Source organism: Megalops cyprinoides, chromosome 21 (genome assembly GCF_013368585.1).
Source record: "Megalops cyprinoides isolate fMegCyp1 chromosome 21, fMegCyp1.pri, whole genome shotgun sequence".
Taxonomy (NCBI): Eukaryota; Metazoa; Chordata; class Actinopteri; order Elopiformes; family Megalopidae; genus Megalops; species Megalops cyprinoides.
The window spans coordinates 11,011,790-11,034,732 of NC_050603.1; the positions used below are offsets into that span (position 1 = coordinate 11,011,790).

Consider the following 22,943-nt stretch of genomic DNA (forward strand, 5'->3'; position numbering starts at 1 on the left):
AAATATTCAGGGCTGTGCTCCTATACAAATGATCATAAGCAGCACTTACAAACCTTTCTGCTTTCCGTGAATAAGGGATTCCTAACATTATTTCCCCTTTGAATTGTTGATCAACAAGCAGGCAATATTCCCACTTGGTAAAGATCTAAAATGCCCCAAATTTGTTTCTGTTTCAAAATGCTTTTGCAACACTGGCCAGAAGCTACTCCACATACTCTCTGACAGCACATCTAAGATCTGTTTGCTCACCCCCAATCCTAACCCCATTTAAGACCTTCAAAAACTCCATACTAAGCCAACTATTTTGTGTTAAATTTTCATTGCATCCACAATCCTTTACTAAGGGCAGAAAGTCTCTATACCCTAAAAGCTGAATGCAAAGCTACACTGATTGATTCTAAAGAAGATTCCAGTCAAAATTTGCTGTATATTGGCTCCTAGCGTTGATAGCCAGAGCCTGTCTGTCCAGACTGTCCAGGGTCCCTGCACATGCTCCACCTTACTAATGGTAGAAAAGTATAGTAACTACGCTCTACACAAATGTTCCAATGTAGCTAACCAGCTGTGCATGGTGTTGTTATTCACTTTGAATTATTGATATTGTCCTTTTCCACATTGTAAACTGATACAAGACATACACTGTCCTCATTGATATCCCCTATGGTACACATTTAGAGACACATATTGTTGTAAGTTAAATTCATAACTTCTTTCCGCCTACATCATTTTCAGAATACATTTTCCTAACACTTAGCTAACTAGCTATTTCAATAAATTCATTTTAACATTCAACAGACTAATGATGATTGAGGAGGTTCTCTTTACAAACACATTTTTCTTCTCTCTGGTTCCTTCCTTCCTTTTCTTTTCTTTTTTTTGTGCACCAGATGTGTGCAGCGTGTGAAAGTACATTTTATCTGCAGGGAATGACATTCTCTGACTACCAGGGACTATCAGGTTCTCGGTTAGCTGGCTGGCTATGTAGCTTGCTACCGCTTTGCTGCAGTGGATTGAACATTTAAAACGCAAACCAGAGGCCATCACGAAGGAGTCTGTTAGTAATCAACTGTCTCTTGGTCCTCGCGTCTGGAATGGTCTGTTTTCACTGGCATGGTGGAAATTACACAATTTCTAAAACATCATTCAACTGAAAGTCAGGATTCAAATCCCTGTTGCAAATATCTTTGCCCATAGAGCATGCAGATTGTGGCAGAGAGCAGAGACTGTGACTCTAGCAAAACGCCTCCAAATGCCACTTACTATCCAATAGGAGGGATGAATCTTACCTGGGTGGGGTGGTAGATGGAAGGTCACCAGTACTGAGGGTCTCACTACAAAGGACAAAGATGGAATCATTGGGAGAAGGAGCTGAAGAGCCTACACCTATACTTCAAATGTGAGTCATGTGAGGAGAGTATTTGAAGCTTACCACCACGCTATGGCAGGGGAAAAGGCCATCTCGACAGAGAGCGCTTCTAGGATCAGCTCAGGTGGAGGCTCTGTGAGAGAATTAAGGACAATTTTCTGAGAGACGTGGCAAAGCTGGTGCTCTTATGGCAGTGAAGAAGTGGATTTTGCCTCTCCGAACTGTGGTCCAGCCAGATCAACACACCATGCAGCCACACAATTCACCTTGAGAAAATGTTTTAAAGGAAACTGCTTAAGTGCAACCTCTTCTCGGGAAGGGCCCAAGTAACCTTAGCAGGAACTCCCTTTTCAGAAGGAGGATCAATTGAGTCCTCTCTCCGAAAACATCAGACTGATCAGTGCAAAACGGGAGGGACCTTAGCCGTACCAGAGATGTCAGGCAATGCCTCAAGGTCTGGAAGTTGGCACAGTGAATCATCATGTCCACTAAATGGACCAGATGTCATTTGTCATGTACCACATTGTACTGACAAACGAAAAGGAGACCAATGATACTGAGCAAAGGGAGACCCTCCTGACAGGTCCAGACCCGTCTAGGTGTAAACCTAAACCCCCAAGTCCCTCAGCCAGCTCAGATCAGTCTCCATCAGCTCTCATGCCTGCTTTAGCCACAGCACCACCCCTGCAGCGGGGCACAGTTAATTATCAACAGAATAAGTCAGGCAGCCAATGTTGGGCAGGTCCTCATTCCACTTTCCTAGAGACTTGTTCCTAAGGGTTAGAGCCTGCCTGCCTCTTGACCCTGTGCTCTGCTACTGTTTTTGTAGTTCAGCATCATAAGTAAATAAATAAAATGGCATGCCAGACCACTAGGGAATGCTGTGCTTGCTACATCCACCATATGTGGCCCGGTGCCGGGTGTGGATGGTGATTGGATTGGACAAGACACAACGATACAGTAAAACTGTAAAGTGGTCAACAGCCATTTTATTTCCACTGTATGTGACATGACATGACAAAATCAGAACCAAGCAAGAAACAAAATGGTCAAAGCAGTCTCACTTAGACCTAGGCCTGGATTTAAGCTTTCTAAGAGGCTTGCTTAAGGCAGTGAGTGACACCTGGGTAGATTACCAGTGAACTCCAGGTGTGCATGCCTGTATGTGAGGCTACCACTGTCCATGGTCCTGAAGGCGTACCAGGCCGTGTAGAAACAGCAGAGCCGTGTAACAGCAAATAAAAAACCAGAGTTCATCCTCTTTGCTCGGACACCACCCCACCAGGCATCACCAAAGCACTAACTAAAAACAAACAGGTTCTTATTATACAAGTATGTTTTTGTATTTGGGTTTTGAATATTTAAACTAAGTATTTATTTTATAAACTCAACTTAAGACATAAGGGAAATATTTACTTTCTGCAAAGTAGTTACTTTTGAAATTAATATTTAAGATTTAAATTATGTATTTAAGGTAAATATATCTTTTAAGTGTAATTGAAATGTGAGGATATTTATAAAATTATATTTATGGTACCATTTAAATCTGAGATATGCAGTAAGATTTATTACCTGGGGGGGGGGGGGGGGGGTCAATTCAGGATAAATCAAGAAAAAGATTCATTTTTGTGTTTTACTGGCCTGGGGTTTATAAGGAAGGACTGGGATTTCTCCAGTTATACCTTTCCACCCAAAGTGTGAAGGAGTTTGATTAAATATGCCATGCATGTTAACATCAGCTAACATAAGCATAGCCCTGCATAATACCAGAAGTGCCACCTACACCTTCAATTAAGCTCAAGCATTTAAAAAAATTACACATCAGGAGAATTGCCTGCTTCACACATACACACACATTCACCTTTCACAATGTGAGCACCAGATCACATAAGCACGCACATTTCAGAAATCTAAAGAATGAACTGGATTTCAACCAACTTAACAAGTATGTCACAACGGCAACATGGCGACCAAGGCAAGTAAAACTAACATTTAACCGTGATGCTGTGAATGTAGTGATGTCACACAAACTTTTCAAGATTTTTAAGGTTCTAACAATAAAAAAATCAAGGAAAGTGGCTGCAACCACACTAACATATATTCACCACACACAATGAACACCACAACATGCGAGCCTGCTAATTGTAACAACAGAAGCCACATAATCAACCTATTTGCTAAACAGCCCTGCCAAGATTTAGTTTTAGAGAATAGGCTTGCAATTACGATGTGCTTGTGATGCACTAAAATTCTAAAGGGTGCAGCCACAAAACAATACAGCTGCATTTCTTATGCAATTAAGTTACACAATGGCCTACGGGGTGTACACAGAGAATTTAAAGCCCTTTTCGCCTACAGGAGGCTTAGGAATTATAAGCAAAGTGTCCAAAATGTAAAATTCCCCCATATGCAATTTAACAACTATTCCTTCATAATTTAGTTTAATACCATTATGCAGAGAAAGTGCATGCAAAATGTCATGGTCTTACTGTCTGTGTCAGAGAATACATGTGAGTGCAGTGTCCAAAAGGTAAGAAAAACAAGGTCTGTGTGCGTATTACATGGTCTAGGCATACACGATGATTTCGGCATCACTCAGCACAGTAACAATGGATGTGTTTGTTCACCTAGGATGCTTACAAATTCCAAAAACACTAAAATACAACTTTATCTGCCTTATTTGGTGTGGCCAAGGAACGACTTCTCCGAAAATCATTGTATGTCCATCTACAGAGTAGATGGATCCAAGTAAACAATGTCAAGCTGAGTTATGGGAGGGCAAAATACCAGTGGGAAAAGAACAGAAACAGTAAGCTTTCAGCCCACGCAGGCTGGAAGCCTATTGATAAAAAATAATATTTAAGTTACAGAATTTATCCGGTGCACCTCTGCTTGACCAAATGCAAGCACACTCCATCATACCTTTAATTAATAAATTCAAAAGGGACCCTATACTCGCAGATTTATATTAGCGTGAAGTGTTGCAGATAATGCAGGCTGGCCGTTGGAATGTTTCACGTATTCGTTTTGTTTGGGCGTGCATTATAAGTTGATGAGTAAATGTTGACCAAAGGCAGGCCTACAGTACAGGCTAAATATTGTGCGGTCAATACTAGTCTCTTTCCTTATATTTACAGAAACATTCCGCATTCCAAGGTCTATTGCTTAGCTGCAGGCTTTCAGCTAAGCTTGAGACTTTCGCTTTCCACGGAGAGCGGCGGCAGCAGCGGGACCAAGCGACCCCCACGTTTGTGTACGTTACTTTCGCAAAACACTTAAAGTGTTCGGACTGCATGGGAACTGAACCTGATAAACATGCGGGCTATACTGTTGAATGCGTCCAGTCATGCAGTTTTTTTTTTTGTGCGTTTTCTTTTCTCGTCGTTTTTTGCTTTGAACTTTGTTTCTTTGCCCGTGAAAACAGGGCTTTGTTTTGTGATCGTTTCTGTAAAGCATTTCTTGATAAGATAACCGGGACCCTTGCAAAGTCAAAGGCGGAACACGGAAAGGCCTATTTAACTTTGTCACATTTTTGGGCAAAGTGAAGGCAACTTTGAGGAGAATTTATACTGTAGCCTGATCACAGATAAGTTAATTAAATGAGGCAATGACACGTTTTTCGTGAAATACGGGCGCGCGTTAGAGTACTGCCAAAAGATACAATTTAGCCTGGTCATAACTTTACCTTGACTTTATTACTGTTTCAAGGAATGCCGCTGTGTCACCTTTGCCCTCGCTGTGAGGGAGAAAGGGAGGGGCGGGGTGGTGGACGCGGCGCCCTCATGTTGAGGAATGTTTGGGAAATTTGTGACAGCGCCTGCCCACTCCCACCCCCCGTGTCCGACCGCAGACCAGCTCCACTGTAGGGCCCAGCGGGTCACTCCATCAGCGGCAGCGCAGCGACATGATCAGCGGAAGGACGGAGGCATGCGAGTCGGCGGCAGCAGCAGCGATCTCCGTCGCGTACTTCCTCGACTCTGTCTGCTGATCTTACCTTTCCTCCTGGTCCTTCAGCTACTGGTCGGACTAAAGGTGCCGGGAGCTCGTCGGGCCGGTTCCTCTGAGGACGGATTCGGCTTTACCATCATAAGCATCCCGAGTGGACGCGGTGACATTTCGCCGGACAAGAGCGGCCGTATATGGGATGCGGAGAGTGGGGGCCCTGAGCTGTGGGAAGAGGAGGTGGGGCCACGGACGGTCCCAGGCCTGGTCGGGTATCAGGACGAGAACGAAATGACCACACAGCGGGTAAACAGATTCTTTTTTTATTTTCTCCTCTCTAGCACGCTCTCACAAGCTTACGTGAACTATAATATAATTCCTTACACCAGCAGCTGCTACATAATATCGTGATAGTAAACGTCGTATCAGCTCATGTGAAACGTTTTAAAATCTTTAGAACTTTATGCAGTGGCGGGGGCAACTGGAATCATAAGAAATCCCTCTCAGAACAGCTGCGGTCTGAGCACAGCGATGGTTTGCGTGCCTGCCGCGCTGGACTCGCATCAGCTCTTTCTTCTTTTGGCTGGGAACAGTAGTTAGCAGAGAGGACAGCACCATTAGCAAACTCACCGCCATAGCAGGGGTACTTGTAAGGCAATGCAATTCAGACAATACAGGTAGCACATTCAAGAGCGGTTAACACGGAGTAAAGTCTGGTTGAAGTACAGGTTACAAGCTGAAAAGAGAAGATAGGAGCATGGTAACCAGAGAGAGAGAGAGGGGGAAGTGTCTAGACATCTGTTGGTGATGGAGAGATTCTCTGTAGCTGTAGGTTTTATCAGGTCTTAGTGCCACCTGATTCCAGCCTGCAGAAAAGAGGGATCTGGCAGCTCATTCACACAGCAATCTCAGAGAGGGAAAGAAACATGATCTGCTTAAGACAGAGTAAAAAAAGAATCCAGCACAAACAGACCCCCCTCCCTCTCTCTGTCTCTCTGATCCCAATGTACTCACGCCCCTCCAGGCGAAGTCTTCTGACTCAGGCTTGGCCTGTGACTCATCCCTCCCCCCTTTCCTCTCCCTCCCCCCACTAAGGGGAGCTTGGGGGTGGGGGTAGGGGGGTGCAATGGCTGTGTGGGGATGGGGATAATCCCAGGGTATTTAAACACCAAAAGCCCCCCTGGGGGTGACAGAGTCAGACACAGAGGAGAAAAAGGTCACAGCCTTCGACCCTGGCTGCTGCCTCATTTTTTTGCGAGCGGCATCTTTTTTGAACTGTGACCCCCCACCCCCCTCCCCCCGGGGTGTCAGACCAGCAGTGGAGAGGAACTCTCTCTCTCACACACACACACAGACACACACACACACATGCACACAGTTGCTGTCAACATTCTTTAGATTCCTGTGTTGTGTTTATTCTCCTCCTTTCAGTGCAGTCTGACCTTCAGCACAGCCTCCCAGCACTCCCAGAATCCCTTGTCCAACCCCCTGTGCCCCAGGGCCATCCCAGCATCCCTTGCACCAACTGCTCCTCACCTATCACGGACCATACTGGAGGGGGGGGTACACCACGGTCAGGCGTGTGGGTTGGCATGGGAGCAGTAGTTAAGTCAGATGGCCCCCAGTCAGGTTCCCTTGTGGATCTTCTTCGAGGGCAGTGTTCCGAAATTCATGCAGCACTAGTGCCTTGAAGGATGAATAGAGTGTGTGTGGGGGGAGCATAGTTATGTTTCTGTCGGTTTTGTTTCTGTGTTCAACTGAAATTTATTCACACGGCCTCACTGTGCGACAGGCTAATTTACTTTAAGACTCTGAGCAGTGCTGCAAGATATCTCTACCACCCAAAGCACAGAGTGTCTGGGATTTATACAGCATTTCCGTCAGCTGTTTCTGTGGCACTTTCTTTTGCTTGGCGTGCTTCTCTCCTCAGCGTGTGTGGGCTGGGCTTGGGCCTGACCCCTACTCTGACATGCAGGTGCGCTGTTTGTCCACAGGGGGGCATTAGGAGGCAAGTTCGGCTGCAGCCGTGGGCAGCCAGACAGCCGTCTTTCACAGCAGAGGTGGAGCGATTCATCCCCTTTATCACCACTCCGCAGGTACGCAAGCAGTGTGGCCAGAACACACACGTGCACACACACACACACACACACAGTTACAGTAACGGTCTGAGAAGGCACAGTGGTGAATTACAGTGGTTCTCAGTGTGAATCGTGTTCGGTCCTTTAGATGAAGCCACAGCGCCTCCCTCATCCCAGGCAGCACATCCTTCGCTTCCTTATCCCCGTGCACCACATGGCCTCCCCACTTCTTTCAATCCAGTGGGCGGCTCATTATCCCCCCCCTCCCCCCAGGGGAGGTATTTAACAGAGGTGCAGGGGACATTCCTGCCCCAGCTATCCCTGTTTCACTTAGAATTCCCTTCCTGTCACCACGTCCTCGCTCATCATTTCATTTGTTTCCCAGCTGGCTTGTAGTTCTGGTCCGGTGACGTTCCCGTGCTGTCCCACTGCAGATTAACTGTTCTCGGACGCTTGTCCCAGACGAGTCCCGGGATGAGAAGGCCGCAGCAGATCTCTGGGCCCTGTGTGTGGAGGGATGGATGCTGCCCGTAACAGATCTGCAGTCGTGTGTCTCTTACTCCTTCAGGTACACAGTTCTGTACTAGATTACCAAGGCAGTGGTGCGCTGCGATATAGGATTTGTACAATCTCTGCTCACTGACACTTGGAAGCTTATTCATGCCTGGGTTGTTTTATGGAGATTGTTCCAGGGACCTGAACAAACTTCATTTGGTTCAGAATCCCACTGACTCAATGCTGCCAATACCAAGTCCTAAAACTCCATTACCTCCACTGTTAAAGATATAGAAGGCTTCTTCTCATGCAACACGGCCACACTTCCTTTGATGTTCCTTACATGCTCTGCTGTTATCTATTCAACAGGTAGGTAAGGTCCTCCAGGTAGATAAGATACTGGTCATCTAACCCCAGAATGTCAGCTCCATAGCAATGGCAACTGAGTCTTCGGCAGGGTTCGGGAACTCCGTATCTACATTGGTTTGAGACTCTCGGTCATTTTAGCTTTTCAGTTAAACAATCCATCAATTCCTTGTCATATTTGACATTATGTTATTGTTCCTTATTTATGTTGTGTTCTTTTGATAGTAGTTTATCCACTTTGTTTTATCATTATTTTCCTACTTTTTAATTCCTGCTCTTTGTACAATCAAATGTCTGCCCTTTTCCTTGTCTTTTCTATTGTGCTGTTGATCGTTTCCTCTCTGCATGTAATCCTACTCAGAGGTCCAGGGTAATTGAAAAGAACTGTAGAAATATAATGTTTTATTATTATAACCATTCCCATCCCCCTCTCTTTCTCCCTTTCTCCCCTTAGCATGGGCCAAAAAGATGAGGCGTTTGTGAAGAGGATGTTGTGGGCAGGGTGCGAGGTGCACCAGTTTGACCCGGGCAGGAAACAGCTGCCCGGTCCCGGCCCGGTCCAGCGGCACCACACCTGGCTGGACTGGCGGGGCCCCCGGACGGGCCAGAAAATGGGGCTCGGCGACGCCACACCCAGAAAGCTCAGTGCCATAATGGACTCTCTGGGACACAGCGAGGTAGAGAATCTCTCATCTGACTTTCTGTTTTCATAGCAACGGTGTCCTGTGACATGTGGGGCTGCCATAGCAACAATGTCCACTGTCTCACGCTCTATTCTGGCTTCTCCGCTGGGAACGCTGGCTCCTGTCAGGCACAAAGGCTGCTCATGTTTGCTGCATCCACTAGGTGGAGCAATTATTAATGACTCATGTAGTATTTGAGCGAATTATTCAGGCTTACATTTTTAAAATGGGGGGAATTCCTTGCTTCAATCCTGTCCTTTTTTCTTTCTTTCTTGATTCCTCTCTGTTTCTGTTTCTGTCTTGTATTATTTCCCTGTTTCTCTAAACATTGTCACATTTATCAGATGTAGCCCATACATATGGATAAAAATGTTTTCACTCCACTAGGTACGAGGCTGTGTCCGGTATGGCCACCTTGTGCATTTTTTATATCTGTCAGTGACTTATTACAGCACTCACATATTCAGGCATGGCTTGTGGATGTGTAAAATGTGAACAGGACCTGTTAACATGGCGGGGTGCAGCAGTTTCAATAATGTAAAAGAATGAGAGACATTTTGTGATCCAGGAATTGATAAAGTTATTTTGTGTTTGTATCTATAAGAGTTGACTCAGAGGTGAAATGTCCAATCAGAAAGGTAACTTATATTACCCCAGAAAAACATTAGGTTATAACATTAGGTTACAAAGGTTTTAATAGACATGTATTTTTACTGCAGGGGGAGACTTGCTGGCTTTAAACATTCAGAGCCACCAAAGAGATAAATGAAGAAACTGCTTAGAAATAGCTCTTACCTGTAGATGTGGGTTATTCCTCTCTGTAGCCTCTCTTTTTGATGTGCTTTTATGTTTGTAATTCTTGTTATACTTTAAATTACTTAATGTATACCTTTACTATGCGTTTTACTTATATATTCTCAATCTTTCCATATGTATATGTCTCCCCTGATTTTCACAGACCTCTAGCATGTCTTTTAAGCAAAAATCTGGTTACTTGTTATTGCACCATTGCATGCAATTGACACCCTGTAAATTGGTTTACCAGTTTACCCCTCTCTAAATGTGTCTGACTTCAGCTTATCAGGTAATAACAGACTCAGGCTGGTTTCCCCAGGGCTGGATTTCCCAATACAATAATGGCAGCGTCAAGAGGAATGCCTTGAGCTGAAGATACACACACCCGGCAGTCAGTGAAAAACCACTGATGGCCAAACAACCACCTGTGGTCACCGTGGTGTCTGCCACATGTAGTCTGTTATTGACTGTGGATGGGCTTTGCTCCCAATTCAGCATGTAGAATTGGCATCAGCCAACAGTGAGGGTGTTTATCAGAGGTTCTTGGCAGATCCTGACTGATTATACCATCAGAACACCTCAACCAACTATTGGGTGTATAGCTTTAGATTTGGTCCTGGAGATCCAGGCCACTTTGTCTGCATTAGGTGTTTCTCCATTCTTTGTTTATGATCACTTGACCTGATTTGGCAGGCTTACTGCTGTATACAGATCAGGTCATCTATACAGGTCATCCCTTGTGCGGATGCCAAGTGTATATTTCATGTGTAACGTTACATAACTTCTCACAGTGCTCGCTCAGTCTTCTCACATTTTGGTGCTCATATCAGGGACTGTTTGTAGAGTTATGGAATTCATTCCCAGCTTGCACTGGGCTTTGGCTGTATCTGTATTTGCAGTCCAAAATATATGTCCCCTCCACAACAAGCCAAACATCGACACTGTGCTTGCAGTTAAATCTCTCTCTCTCTCTGTTTGTGTGTGATCCAGGTCCACTTCATCAACGCAGACCTGGAAAGTGCAGAGTGGAGAGTTCTGGAGAGCTGGGTCCTGGACGGCACCCTGCGTCGGATCCAGCAGCTGGTTCTGACCGTGCATCTGCAGTGGGCAGGGTTTGAGGTCGGGGGCAACAGTACAGAAGTGGTGAGGTTCTGGTACAGCGTGATCCGGGAGCTCCACTCGGCCGGTTTCCGTCTGCTGCACAGCAGCGAGGGCCCAGGCCAGACCATACTTCGGCACTCCCTGCCCAACACACACAGCACCTACACGCTGAGCTGGGTCAACACCAGGGGGCGTCACTGAGCCTCTCACCTTCTCAGGCACCAACGCAGTTTACGGCTGAGCTGGCCGGACAGTACAGTGGTTAATGAAAATAATGAGATCAGATATAGAACGGGTAAGAAGTACTGTGTAAGAGAAGAGAATGCAGGGAGAGAGGTGAAGTAGAATTCTACTCCTCTTGTTTATAAAGGCACAAGACTGTTTTCAAGACTATGACAGCAAAACTAGGTTTAGGGCATATTTTCTTTATATACTCTGCGTTGGATTTGATCGAGCTGTTCCTGCGGTTCTCCTGTTGCAGTCGTCGCTGTCCAGAAGAGAACATTATGTTCTGTAGTGTAGATGAAGTGCAGTGCTAGAGTCATGTAGGAGCTCAAGTGGCCTCTAGTGGCAGCAAACGGTATTGGTTGTTACCCGGTCGTGCCAAATGTTTCGAGGGAACGGATGGCTGAGGGAAACAGGGACGGCTGACCCTGTGCGCTACGAACCTAACAGGCCAGTCAGCCGGAGACTCAGATGGACATTTTCTTGTTAAAGGAAAACGTTTTGTTTATATGATGGCCGACGAAGTGTTTGTGTTTATGAACATGTCCTTTGAGTTTTGAATGGTTTCTCATTTGTTTCTAAGATATTTTGTAAAGCCGATTGTAATGTTTGATGAATAAAGATATGCTGTTGAATATGCCTGACATTATTCAAAACATCAGACGTAATGCTTTGTAGCAAGCCTTCCTCTTTGCAAAATAATCTACCTCGCTAACAGCGATAGCCTACTATAATTTTCTTATGTGAACTACCTTCATCTAATACATTTTCTCAAAGATTATCAACATCGGCTATGAGAAAAGGGATAAGAAATCGGGCAAGAAATATTGGCAACAACAGGTAACGTTTCACTACTTTTAGAGAATATAACTTTCCCAATCGTGTGCAAGTATGTCTGTTGTGTTGCAAAACACTAAAGTGTGACAGTCTTGGGTCGGACGTGTTGAGAGAAGCGTGCTGCAGGCTTAACAAGGGAAGCCACATTTGTCTCGAGCAGCTGCACCAGAAGAATGAAGCAGTTGTACGCGGAAGAGATGCGGGTGTGGCTGCACGATAGTTTGCGCAGTCTTTCGTTTTTTTTTTTTTTTTTCAAAAATGCAACCATGTTTTAAACACACATAACTGAAAGAAATGGCGTACACGGTGGTATGGTGCATTATAACACCGTGAAGCAAGACTCTCTCTAAATGTGTTCCGACACGTCCGGCCGAGGAATGCCACCCTCTTCCCTATTCCTAAATCCACGGTATGCGCAAACCACGAACAGATGTTTACGCCTCGTTTGGGTGGAGTTACGTATTTTAAGTCCAAATTTCCATATCCGGCCATCAGACTGAAATCGACGGCTCTGCAAGCCAATAACGCGTAGGCATTCCCACCGATCGCCCAATCAAAAGTACTCAAATCAGGGACTTTAGTTCGCTGGAGCTTGATCGTTGCATTTACAGTGAATGTGGACATATTTCGAAGGTGCCAAAAATTCGGAGCCTTTAAGCTGAGAATGAACAAAACTCTCACGTGAAGAATTGCGGAAATCGCATTACGATCACACCGTTTTTAACTTTGACGGTAGGAATGTGATGTGTGTCTTCCGCTTTTTGTGTTTGAAGAAGTTTTAAGTTCTCAGAATTGTCAGATTGTGTCCGTCGTCTTGCTGCCATAATTATGGGTGGTTTCAGTTTACTTCCTGCTAAAGTGTTGCTGCTTGCCTAGGCCGGGGGCAGTCGAATTTCTCTCCAAAAAGTTCTGCTCGCTACCTAATTAATTAAGGAATTTTATCAGAACGATCGTCAGCTAGATCCACGACTCCTTCATTTTGAAAGGTAGCCAAGTTAGCTTAGCTAGTCAAAGTTTTGTGGCGGCGTGCTATAGTAGTTAACTTCATAGTCAGCAACAGTATAGCTAATTAATCAAATGGCTTGTTACGAAGTTCATTTGCTAGACGTGCAGGTTTGGTGCCCGATGGCTAGGTCGTTGACTGTCGTTGGGGAAAATGTCGTTTTCTAGCCCAGCTACATAGCAACTCTTTATTTGCTGACAGAAATGATTCAAGATTTCCAGGCGAGGTGCTTAGCCAACTAGGCCCTACTCCTGCCACGGATTTACCCGGGAGGCTACTTCTGCCGTCTTATGAGAAGTTAATAACCAGCGGGCAGGGGAAGTTTCCCATTACTTGCTGATAGCGATATCAGGATTATTTTGTTAGTGACGTACGAATAACCAAAGCGATAATGTTACCAGGCGGCCGGTATTCATGTCTCTTTCTTAGTTTTTCCTTTTTTTGTACAATGTATCAGTTTAGTTCGCTTCTGTGATTGACTCTTTCAAAGGGGTGTTAAAAGTTTATTGAAGTGTGAACCTCCTTGGCTTATTGTTGGCTTCATAACATTAAGGTGTTAGAGTAGCAACGTAAATCCCGGGGGCTGCTGGAGAGCTGTCTGTCTGTTGCGGCAGTGCTGTTAAGTTTGCGCAGTCTCCCACTGACCCACAAGGGAAAGAAAATTATTTCTGAGTGTTATACAGTGTTATACTTCTAGAATGTTTTACGGAAGCAAAGCACAAATACACAGTTACACTGAAATCTGCAAGTTAGCTTAAGCAGTATCAGAACTGTGTGGTTTCCATAAGACGCGGTCCAGAAATGGGATTTATTCCCACGGTAGATGTGTTCTGTGTCGTCTTTACTTCACTCCGGTCAGAAGGCTGGTGTTCCAATTGCGCATGCAGTCCGCGTCAGTTACAGAACATTAAAAGATCACATCTGCACACGCAGGGATTGGACGCGATAATGGCTCTGAGGCCAGCTGAGTGACAGCACCCCCTGCTGGTCTCCACGTGTGCCGGTCTGTCACTCCAGACATTTCGCCTCCCCCCCTCCCCGGGTTTTGGTTCTGCATCAGTCGCATTTAGAGTTGCCATGTGTGCAGCCAGCGCTGCCACAGCCCCCCTAAAGAGGAAGTATCCCCTTCCAGCTTCAGCTGAGTTTGCTAAGTTTTCCGCAGCTGTCTGAACTTTTTTTTTTTTATTATTTAACCCCCTCCCAGTGAGGTGCTCCGCCCCTGCCTGTCCGAGCGCCAACCATGCCTCTGGTGACCCGCAACATCGAGCCCCGGCACCTCTGCCGCCAGACGCTCCCCTCCGGCATCAAGAGCGAGCTGGAGTGTGTGACCAACATCACCCTGGCCAACATCATCCGGCAGCTGGGCAGCCTGAGTGAGTCAGAGGGAGGGGAGCGGAGGGCAGGAAGAGGGCTGGACAGCTGGCGGGTATCAGGGGTTTAGAGGAAGAGGGTAGTGCTGTAGGTGGGTGGGGGAGGGGGTACAGATGAAGAGCTGTGATAGGTGGAGGAGAGGTGAATGGACAGGAAGGAGAGGGAGGGACTGATAGATGTAGAGAAGTGCAGACAGACAGAGAGAGAGAGAGAGACAGATGAGCGGGACAGCCAGACGAGAGAGATGGGAGTGATTTTTGTGAGTGACATGCTGTGTTGTGTGTGGGCGGTAGTGGAGCACAGTGGTAAGGAGCAGGACTTATGACTGAAACGTTTCCGGTTCGATTCCCCACTGGGGCACTGCTGTCGTACCCTTGGGCAAAGATACTTAACCCAGAACTGTCTCAGTTAATATCCAGCTGCATAAATGGGTAACATTTTTAAAAAAAATTGTAATCTATGTAAGTCACTCTGGATAAGGGTGTTAAATGCCAATCATGTAATGTAATGTGTGTGATAGGTAAATATGCAGAGGATGTGTTCGGTGAGCTCTTCACCCAGGCCAGCAGCTTCGCCGACCGGGTCACGACCCTGGGCGAGAGGGTGGACCGCCTGCAGGTCAAAGTCACTAAGCTGGATCCCAAAGAGGAAGAAGGTGAGAGAGAGAGAGAGAGAGAGAGAGAGAGAGAGAGAGCGTCTGTGCAGCCTGACGGTGCGTGGCTGCGTTCGTCTGCTTGTCCCGATTACCTTTCATTCCCTGGGACTCGGGACTGATAGAGATTGGAAGAACCCTGGTCAGACTTGGTCTCACTACCTTCTCAAACCGGTGTTCCCTTTTATTCATATTATTGACCATATGTGTCTTTTTCAGCTATTGTAAAAATACTAACTGGATTATTGTAGTCAGTTTCTAAAATTGCAAAAGGACATCACTTTAGCTGTTGTAATCATATTTTTACTAGGAAGTAAACACAGCACACACTCTTAGACACTCTGTAAAAATAACACAGACTCAGTGTCTGGGGAAGTTAACCCGCCTTGCGAACTTCTTTTCCCCAGTTTCTCTTCAGGCCATCACCACTCGCAAGGCCTTCCGCAGTAACCTGAATCAGGACCAGCAGCTGTTTGTCCGCACGTCTCTGCCGGTCCCAGTGCAGGACACGTACCTCACCTGCAATGAACCCCCACCCCTCAACAAACTCAGCGTATACAGGTAACAGCCCTGCCCCTCCAATAGTCTATATGGATGTTTCTCCCTGTTGTCAAACTTGGCGCATAGGTTTTATCTACACTGCACTTGCGGTCCGAGAGCTCTTTTCGCCTCTTGGTGTAGTTTGCAGTGAGCTGTGTAATTGTCTCTCTCTCAGGGAGGATGGTAAGGAGGCCCTGAAGTTTTACACCGACCCCTCGTACTTCTTCGACCTGTGGAAGGAGAAGATGCTACAAGACACCAAGGACATCATGAAGGAGAAGCGTAAGCACCGGGTAAGAGCCGCGCCCTGTCCGTACCGTACCCTCCCGAGTGACAGTGACCCGGGGGTAACCTGACAGGCTCATATTTCATACTCCGACCTGAGTAGTCAAAGCCACGTAGTTCATTTACTTCTCACACCCTTTACAAGTGTAATGTAATGTAACTATGTATCTCACTCACTCACTCACTCACTCACTCACACTCTCTCTCTCTCTCTCTCTCACTCGTCCGCTCTCCTTTTCCCCCGAGCAGAAAGAGAAAAAGGACAACCCGAACCGGCAGAACCTGAACCCGCGCAAAATCAAGACCCGCAAAGAGGAGTGGGAACGTCGCAAGATGGGCGAAGAGTTTGTGGTCCCCAAGACTGACGGAGGGTGAGAGAGGGTGCCCCATGGGAGGAGATGGAGGTCCACACTGCACGCTAACGCTAGAGATTCCACAAGCACATTCATCCACATGCTCTGCTCATTTTAAAATCCGTTTTTTAATGTAGAATGTGAGTGACCACTCAGCGTGTGACAGGCACTCTTTTTCACTATTTCCCACATTTTCGAATAATAGTAAAGATGTCAAAACTGTGAAATAACACAAAGGGAATTATGCAATGACCCAGAAAGTGTTAACCAAATTAAAAACAAATCTTACATTTTAGAATTTTCAAAGTAGCCAAAAAATATAGTTATTTTAAAATTAAAAATGTTTTTGGTAAGAGATTCATACATAGGCATCAACTTCAGTAATTACGTTTGTCTAAGGAACACATTTCAAGCATTTAAGCACGTCTTTAGATCAAAATGTCTTTCAATGCGTGTTTCCCATTATCTTAATCAGGCATGTCCAAACTTTTGACTGGTACTGTAAATATACATCTGTGTCTGTGCACAGCTGAATGGCAGCTGGATGTTTTGAGATGGGGGGGGCGCTGGGCTGTGGGCCTGTAGCTACACAGCAGCAGAGAGAGAAGCAGCGTAGCAGAGGATCACAGCTCTATATTTAGCCCCCCCCTTATTCTCTGTCAGAGGAGCAGCCCAGCTGGGCTCCGCTGAGGGTTTTATCTGGTGGGGGGGGGTTGTGGTTTAACACTGCAGAGACAATTTCTGTCTGTCTGTCTGTCTGTTCAGTACGGTTCGCCTTTTTTGGCAGTAGAACTGTAAACCTTCATTGAAGCGTATGATGAAATAACCAGAGGAGGAACAAAAAAAAAAAAAAAACGAACCATATCTTGCAGAAAAGGTTTCTGCTTATTAAAAAAAAGCAGGAGCCATAAATGCAGTTGGTGTTGACTAGGTTGTGTTGAGCTCTTTTCACACTGAAGTCAGCACTGATAGTGTGGCAGGTTTTTCTGCTGCAGTGTGAACGGGCTCCCGGCCTGCTGTCTCTGTCTTTGTTGGTTTCTCTCTTCTCAGTCCAGCCCCATGTGGTTGTGGGTACAGTGTCTGCGAGGTCACAGGCACATGCCTTGTCTGTATGTGTGCAGGGCAGTGTGGAACTGGAAGATGTGGTGTGTTTCAGGAACGCCAATGACATGCTGAACGGCAGTATCAGTTCTGGAGACGGGATGGGCTTTATGGGATCTGACGGGTACCTGGACCAGAGCCAGAGCTCGTATTCCTTGGACGCCGGCTCGCCGCCACCGCCCCCGGTGTCTGACGACTTCCTGCCGCCTCCGCCACCCGACATGACGTGAGTGACGTGCCGTTTAGTCAATCACTGCATCAATACCTCATAATCCTCACTGCATAAGCATGCATACAGTCAACATGGCACAAGATACAGCTCCCTACATATTACTGTCATCTTCCATGCTAGCCTGTCCTGAATTTTTAGTCATCTCCTGTTGTTGATGAACATGCATTTTGGCCATCTTAACATCCATATAGTGACAATTTCCAGAGGGTACTCCTGATCTTTTCCTCCCTCACCCGAGTCATGCCTGATGCCTGACCTCTCGCCCGTCTCTCTTGCTTTAGGTACAACGAGGGGCAGAAAGGACCCACCCAGAAACGCAGCAGCATGCTGAGCCCCACCCACCCTCCTCCTGCCCCGCCCATGGCCTCCTCACCCCCTGGGGCCCGCCCCAGCATGTCTCCCCCGCCAGCTCCCCCTCCCCCACCCCCCTCCGGAATGATCCCCCCACCCCCTCCTGGGTTCGATACTCCTCCCTCCCCCCTGCCTGCACTCGCTCCCTCCTTCCCCTCTCCCCCTGCCCCGCCCCCACCTCCCTCTATGGATTCGGCTGTCCCAGCCCCTCCCCCGTCCATGCCCCCCGGAGGCCCGCCCCCTCCTCCACCCCCTCCGCCTCCCCCCGGGCCTCCTCCTCCTTCCTCAGGACCCCCTGCACCCCCTCCTCCCTCTGGTGGTGCCCCGCCTGCCCCCAAAGCTCAGCCAGCCCCCGCCGGCGATGCGCGCAGCGACCTGCTGCAGGCCATCCGACAAGGTGGGTCCCGACGACCACCCCTGTCTCTCTCTCTTACTCACTAGCCTGTCAGTCAGCTGTCAATCACCCCGAGAACTGACCCCCACGTGGCTGTTCAGGACTGAAATTGTAACTGTTTGATTGGACAAGAGTCGAAGAGGGAACTTGCTATCCTGTGTGCTGAGCGCATGCACATATTGTAGAGAGTTCAGAGAAGCAGGAAAACAACTGTAAAAGGAAGTTCAAAACTAACCTTGAGAGCAAAGAGTACCGTGATAAAAAGAAGTACTTGAGTAGTGTTGCAAGTATTTCAGGGTTTTGTTGACGGAAATTTTTTCTTACGTGGTACAGCTCTCCCACTTGTTCCCTGCAATGAACTCCCACGCTGGCTGCTAGATTAGTTTCTGATAAAATGTGTCTTCTGGACCCATAAAGACCTTTAAAGTTGAGCTTAAAGTTATCTTAACATTTTAAGAGACATTAAGTGGAGGGTGGAAAAAATAGGTTGAAAATTCACTTTATTTTTTCCTATTGTGGTAAGGTATGTATGGCATGTTTATTTTCTTACAACTTAGAGGAATTCTCAGTATAGTGTAATTTTCTTGTATTGATAGAGGATTTATTTCAGGCTGTTGGCGTCTCTTTGATCCTGATGGAGAATGCCTGACTTTTAAGCATTTACATCCCAGATGCCCTTTGCCAAATGGGATTCCAAGATGAAAAGATACTTTAAAAAGAGAGGGATTTGTGTGAATATCCCAGGCATGGCATTAACAGTTGCAGTACATTTCCCATTCAGCACACGGCTGGACTGTGTCTGTAGCCGGGTGCCTTTGGCGTCCCTTTCCCCTGACCTTTGACCTTTGACCCTTGCCCCCCTTTGCTCAGGGTTCAACCTGCGGAAGGTGGAGGAGCAGCGGGAGCAGGAGAAGCGGGACCACATGGGGAACGACGTGGCGGCCATCCTGTCGCGCCGCATCGCCGTGGAGTGCAGCGACTCCGAGGATGACTCCTCCGAGTTCGACGACGAGGAGTGGTCAGACTGAGCTCGTCCTCGCCGTCGCCTCGGCCTTCGTCGCCGCTCTAGAACCTGGGCAGGCAGAGGGTGGCACCCGCGTGGCCCCCTTTCCCTGCTCGCTCTCTCTCTCTCTCTCTTCCCCCCTCTCCTCCATCTCGAGGGGCGTAGAGTTTAGGGAGGCAGCTTAACTTCCAGTTTTGGTGTTAATTTTGATTTTAGACCATGATTCGGTTAAATTGCAGTATCGTTTCTGTTGTGGAGGTGGGGGTCCAAATGTTTGTGTGTGAGGTGTGAGTGAATGTCGGTTTGGCAGAGTGTGTATGTTCACATTTAGACATAGTGTATGTGTGTGTGTGTGTCTGTGTGTGGGGAGATCTGTTGTTGTTATCATTTTTGTTTTCAGAGCAGTAGCTCCTGTGCGTGGGAACAAATTTAGGGGTACTGTACGGGCTGAAGGTAAGGGGCATAGCCCCTCCCTCTACCAAGCCTGACTGACAGGCAGTGCTGAGAGGTGCCCCCCCTGCCCCCCCCTCCCACCTGTGACCCTTGATCACATTACATCATACCTGTCTCATGAATTATGCATGTCTTCTCCTTTTAGTACTGTTCTATCTCAAAAGCATGCGAGATGAGGCGTGTGTGTGTGTGCACGCCTTTGTCTCACTGCTTACTTCCTGACAGCCCCAGATGAGTATCATACCAAACGCTTGATTTTAACCTGTTGACCTGAGGGCGCCTTTGCCAGCGGTGAAGTTACCTGCTCTTTGAGTTACCCTGCACACCTTCAGTTTAACCTCAGCCTCATATCCCAGCAGCTCTGGCATGTTTAATACTCATTACTTTAATCACATTTTACACAGTATTCTCCAGTATTCCTTCATGTTTGTTTTACCCCCCCCCCCAGTTTCCTGTCATCCTTGCTTTTGAAATGCAAGATCCAAACAATGGCTTTTTTTTTGCATGTTTGGAACATTGTGTGCAATTCAGATAGCTGTACCTACTGTATTGTGGGGATGTTGTGTGGAGGGGCAAGGTGCATTGTGGGATACAGGGCTTTATATTGATACAGCACTCCCTCAGTGTAATGTGACACTCTAACATACATCATGGCATTTGGTTCACCATTTCAGATACAGCGTTAAGCTGTCACTTTTGCTGAACCTAATTATTGAAGCCATTTTCAGAGGGAGTGCTAGGTTATTACTGTATCTTTTTATACAAATCTGTAGTAATGCTTATATATGGTAAATCAATGACCTGGAGATAGGGAGGGGAAGAGTGCATTATGTGAATATTGACCATGGGGGCGGTGCCATTTTTAAGTAATATTGGTGAACGTGGACACACAAGGACAAAGAGACTGATATTAACCCAGCAATATATATATATATAGCTTATTTTTTATTTAAAAAGAGAATCAACCTGATAGTCAGCTTCTATGATGCTTCAAATCTAATCTTATTTCCAGAGCTACTTATCCAGGTAAGAGGTGAACATGTAAGTGAAATGGTTAGAGAATTAAAAGCACAAGTCATCCATCTCTGCAAAAGCTCCTGTCTTTAGCCTGTACTGTCGTCCTGGAAACGTGCCTGGGAAGAGAGGGTTTTCAAACCCCCCCTTTCCGTCTGTCTCCCCCCACCCTGCATCCTTCCCCCTGCCTTTCCAGACAGCTCCTCTTTGGTTACCCTGTAGGACTCTATAGTGGTCATTTATTTTTGGTGTTGTGTTCTGTAAGTGGAACATGTCTTCTCTGGGTGAAGGGATTTGTCTTCTAAGACAGGTAAAGAGACCTTCACCCATCTCAATCTGGCTGTCCTCCCATCAGAGGCACGACTTCTCTCAGATGACAAATGTTTCTTCCTCACTAACCAGGCCTATAATTGATGATGCATTTATTTACAACAAGTGCCTTTCTGCTCTTTGTTACAAGTGCCTCCTTTTAAAAAGCCAAAGTCTGTTATATAAATATATATATATATATATATGCAAAGTCTAGAATCAGGTAGTACATGTTTTTGTCTGTATTTGTTGTATTTACACAGTATATTAAATCCACGTTGCTTACGATGAAATCTAACCTGGAGGAAAAAATTTTGTCAATCGTTTGACAAAGAATTTAATAAAATATTGATTGAAATAATTGTGATATTTCAGCATGTCTTATCTTTACTCCTTTGCTGTATGATACAAACATTGGTCTGATTTTGGCTCATCAAGAAGCATTGCATTCAGGGTGATGTAACCCACTCTCACGTCCGTCATGGTTTTTGGCCACTACCCTGTGCTTTATTTATATTGAACCTCTTTGCTGGTTCATACACAGCTCCATAGATCTTTGTAATATTTGTAACCGTGTGGGGTGGTGTTATGGAAGCGTTTTTCCCTGTAGGTTTGTAATTTAGGTGGGGGTCTGCAGTTGTACCCCCTAGCTGATTACCTCACATGTACCTCAGTGCCTCCATTCAAAAACACAGCTGTGTTAAGGTGCTGCAGAATGAGTAAGTTCCAAAGCATGTAAGGTGCCTTAGATGAGAAGACATGCAGTTTTTTTTTTTTTTTTTTTGCAATGTACTTGTGTGTAAAACACGTGCACCGTAAAGATTACAGCCCTGTAAATGTCCTGTGGTTGTTTATGGCCTTTGCGCCGACCAGACTTGCTCTGTTCTGGGTGCCCAGTAGTTTCTGAATAAGCCGCATTATAACAATGATTGCATATGAGGTAATGGCTCTGTACTGTGGTTAGTTTCCCCATGGATGCCATATAAAACCAGAGTGTTTGCCAGAGCAGATTTGAACCCACAGCTTTCCGTATGCCAGAATGCTGCAGTGCAGTGAGGGACAGTCAGAGCTGGTGTCTGGGGCTTCATGTGCAGACTGGAGCGCCCCCTGTTGGCTGCAAGTACTAGATACCCCCCACCCTGGTCCCTAACCACAGGCTTTCAAAACACAGGCATGTTAAAACCTGTTCTTATTGGTCAGAATTGCAACACGTGCAGAATTCCTGATATCAGGAATTTCAGTTGCAAGAATTTCAGTTGGATTTGTTATAAAAAGTTTTAACTATATAAGAATTGAATTGCAAGTTGTGACAGTTTTATTACTGAAATAAAATTCCGTTTATAACCTGTGACAACTCAATTACAATCATGTTTGCAATTTCTACCAGTAAGCATGTATGTTAAGTGGAGTTTTGCCATGGAAGCAACTTGGTCAATGACTGGCCACTGTGAACGTATGCAATATCATGAAAATGTAGAATACTCTGACTGTGATATCTATACATTAATTATCGTTATATTGAATGGAATTTTAACTGGTTCAGTCGGAGCATGTAATAACTCAGTTTTATCGTGTGAATTCTTTATCATAAATTGCCATTTGAACTGGTGACTTTTCACGCTGTAATCGAATCACAACTAATTATTCAGGAGGAACAGATGTCAAAACGGCTTGCAGTACATTGAAACAGCGCTACAGCCTGATTGGTTTCAAGGTTTCATTCCTGCTGGCCCATAAAAGTAGGGAAAAAAAGACCATTTTGCGCGTCTGCACCTGCGTGTTCTGCGCACAAGTCAGCACAGGTATAGCAAAGAAGTTGCCGGAATAACACGAGCGTCTGTAGACGATGCATGACCTCAAATTTTGCTGGAACGAGAAAATGAGAAAAATGAGAATGAGACAAAATCAACCATAATGCGTACTTCTTACTTAGAAAAGCACATCAAATGCATTCATTTGCTTTCGTGAGAAACACATCAATATGCGTGTTTCAG

At 46.0% G+C, this 22,943-nt stretch overlaps 2 protein-coding genes across 2 annotated transcripts; both read left to right on the forward strand.

The window, feature by feature from the left end:
* The first annotated feature begins 3,329 nt into the window (after positions 1–3,329).
* LOC118769152 (methyltransferase-like protein 24) lies at positions 3,330–11,039 on the forward strand. Its single transcript, XM_036516176.1, has 6 exons — positions 3,330–3,345; positions 5,217–5,614; positions 7,303–7,404; positions 7,821–7,954; positions 8,702–8,924; positions 10,716–11,039. The coding sequence occupies exons 1-6, from the start codon at positions 3,330–3,332 to the stop codon at positions 11,025–11,027; spliced, it is 1,185 nt and encodes a 394-aa protein (XP_036372069.1). The 3' UTR covers positions 11,028–11,039.
* A 1,446-nt stretch (positions 11,040–12,485) lies between these two features.
* wasf2 (WASP family member 2) lies at positions 12,486–21,150 on the forward strand. Its single transcript, XM_036516258.1, has 9 exons — positions 12,486–12,620; positions 14,096–14,264; positions 14,783–14,917; positions 15,322–15,475; positions 15,630–15,747; positions 15,989–16,110; positions 17,249–17,419; positions 17,707–18,173; positions 19,041–21,150. Exons 2-9 carry the CDS (start codon positions 14,132–14,134, stop codon positions 19,196–19,198), a joined length of 1,458 nt encoding a protein of 485 aa, XP_036372151.1. The 5' UTR covers positions 12,486–12,620; positions 14,096–14,131; the 3' UTR covers positions 19,199–21,150.
* The last annotated feature ends 1,793 nt before the right edge of the window (positions 21,151–22,943 follow it).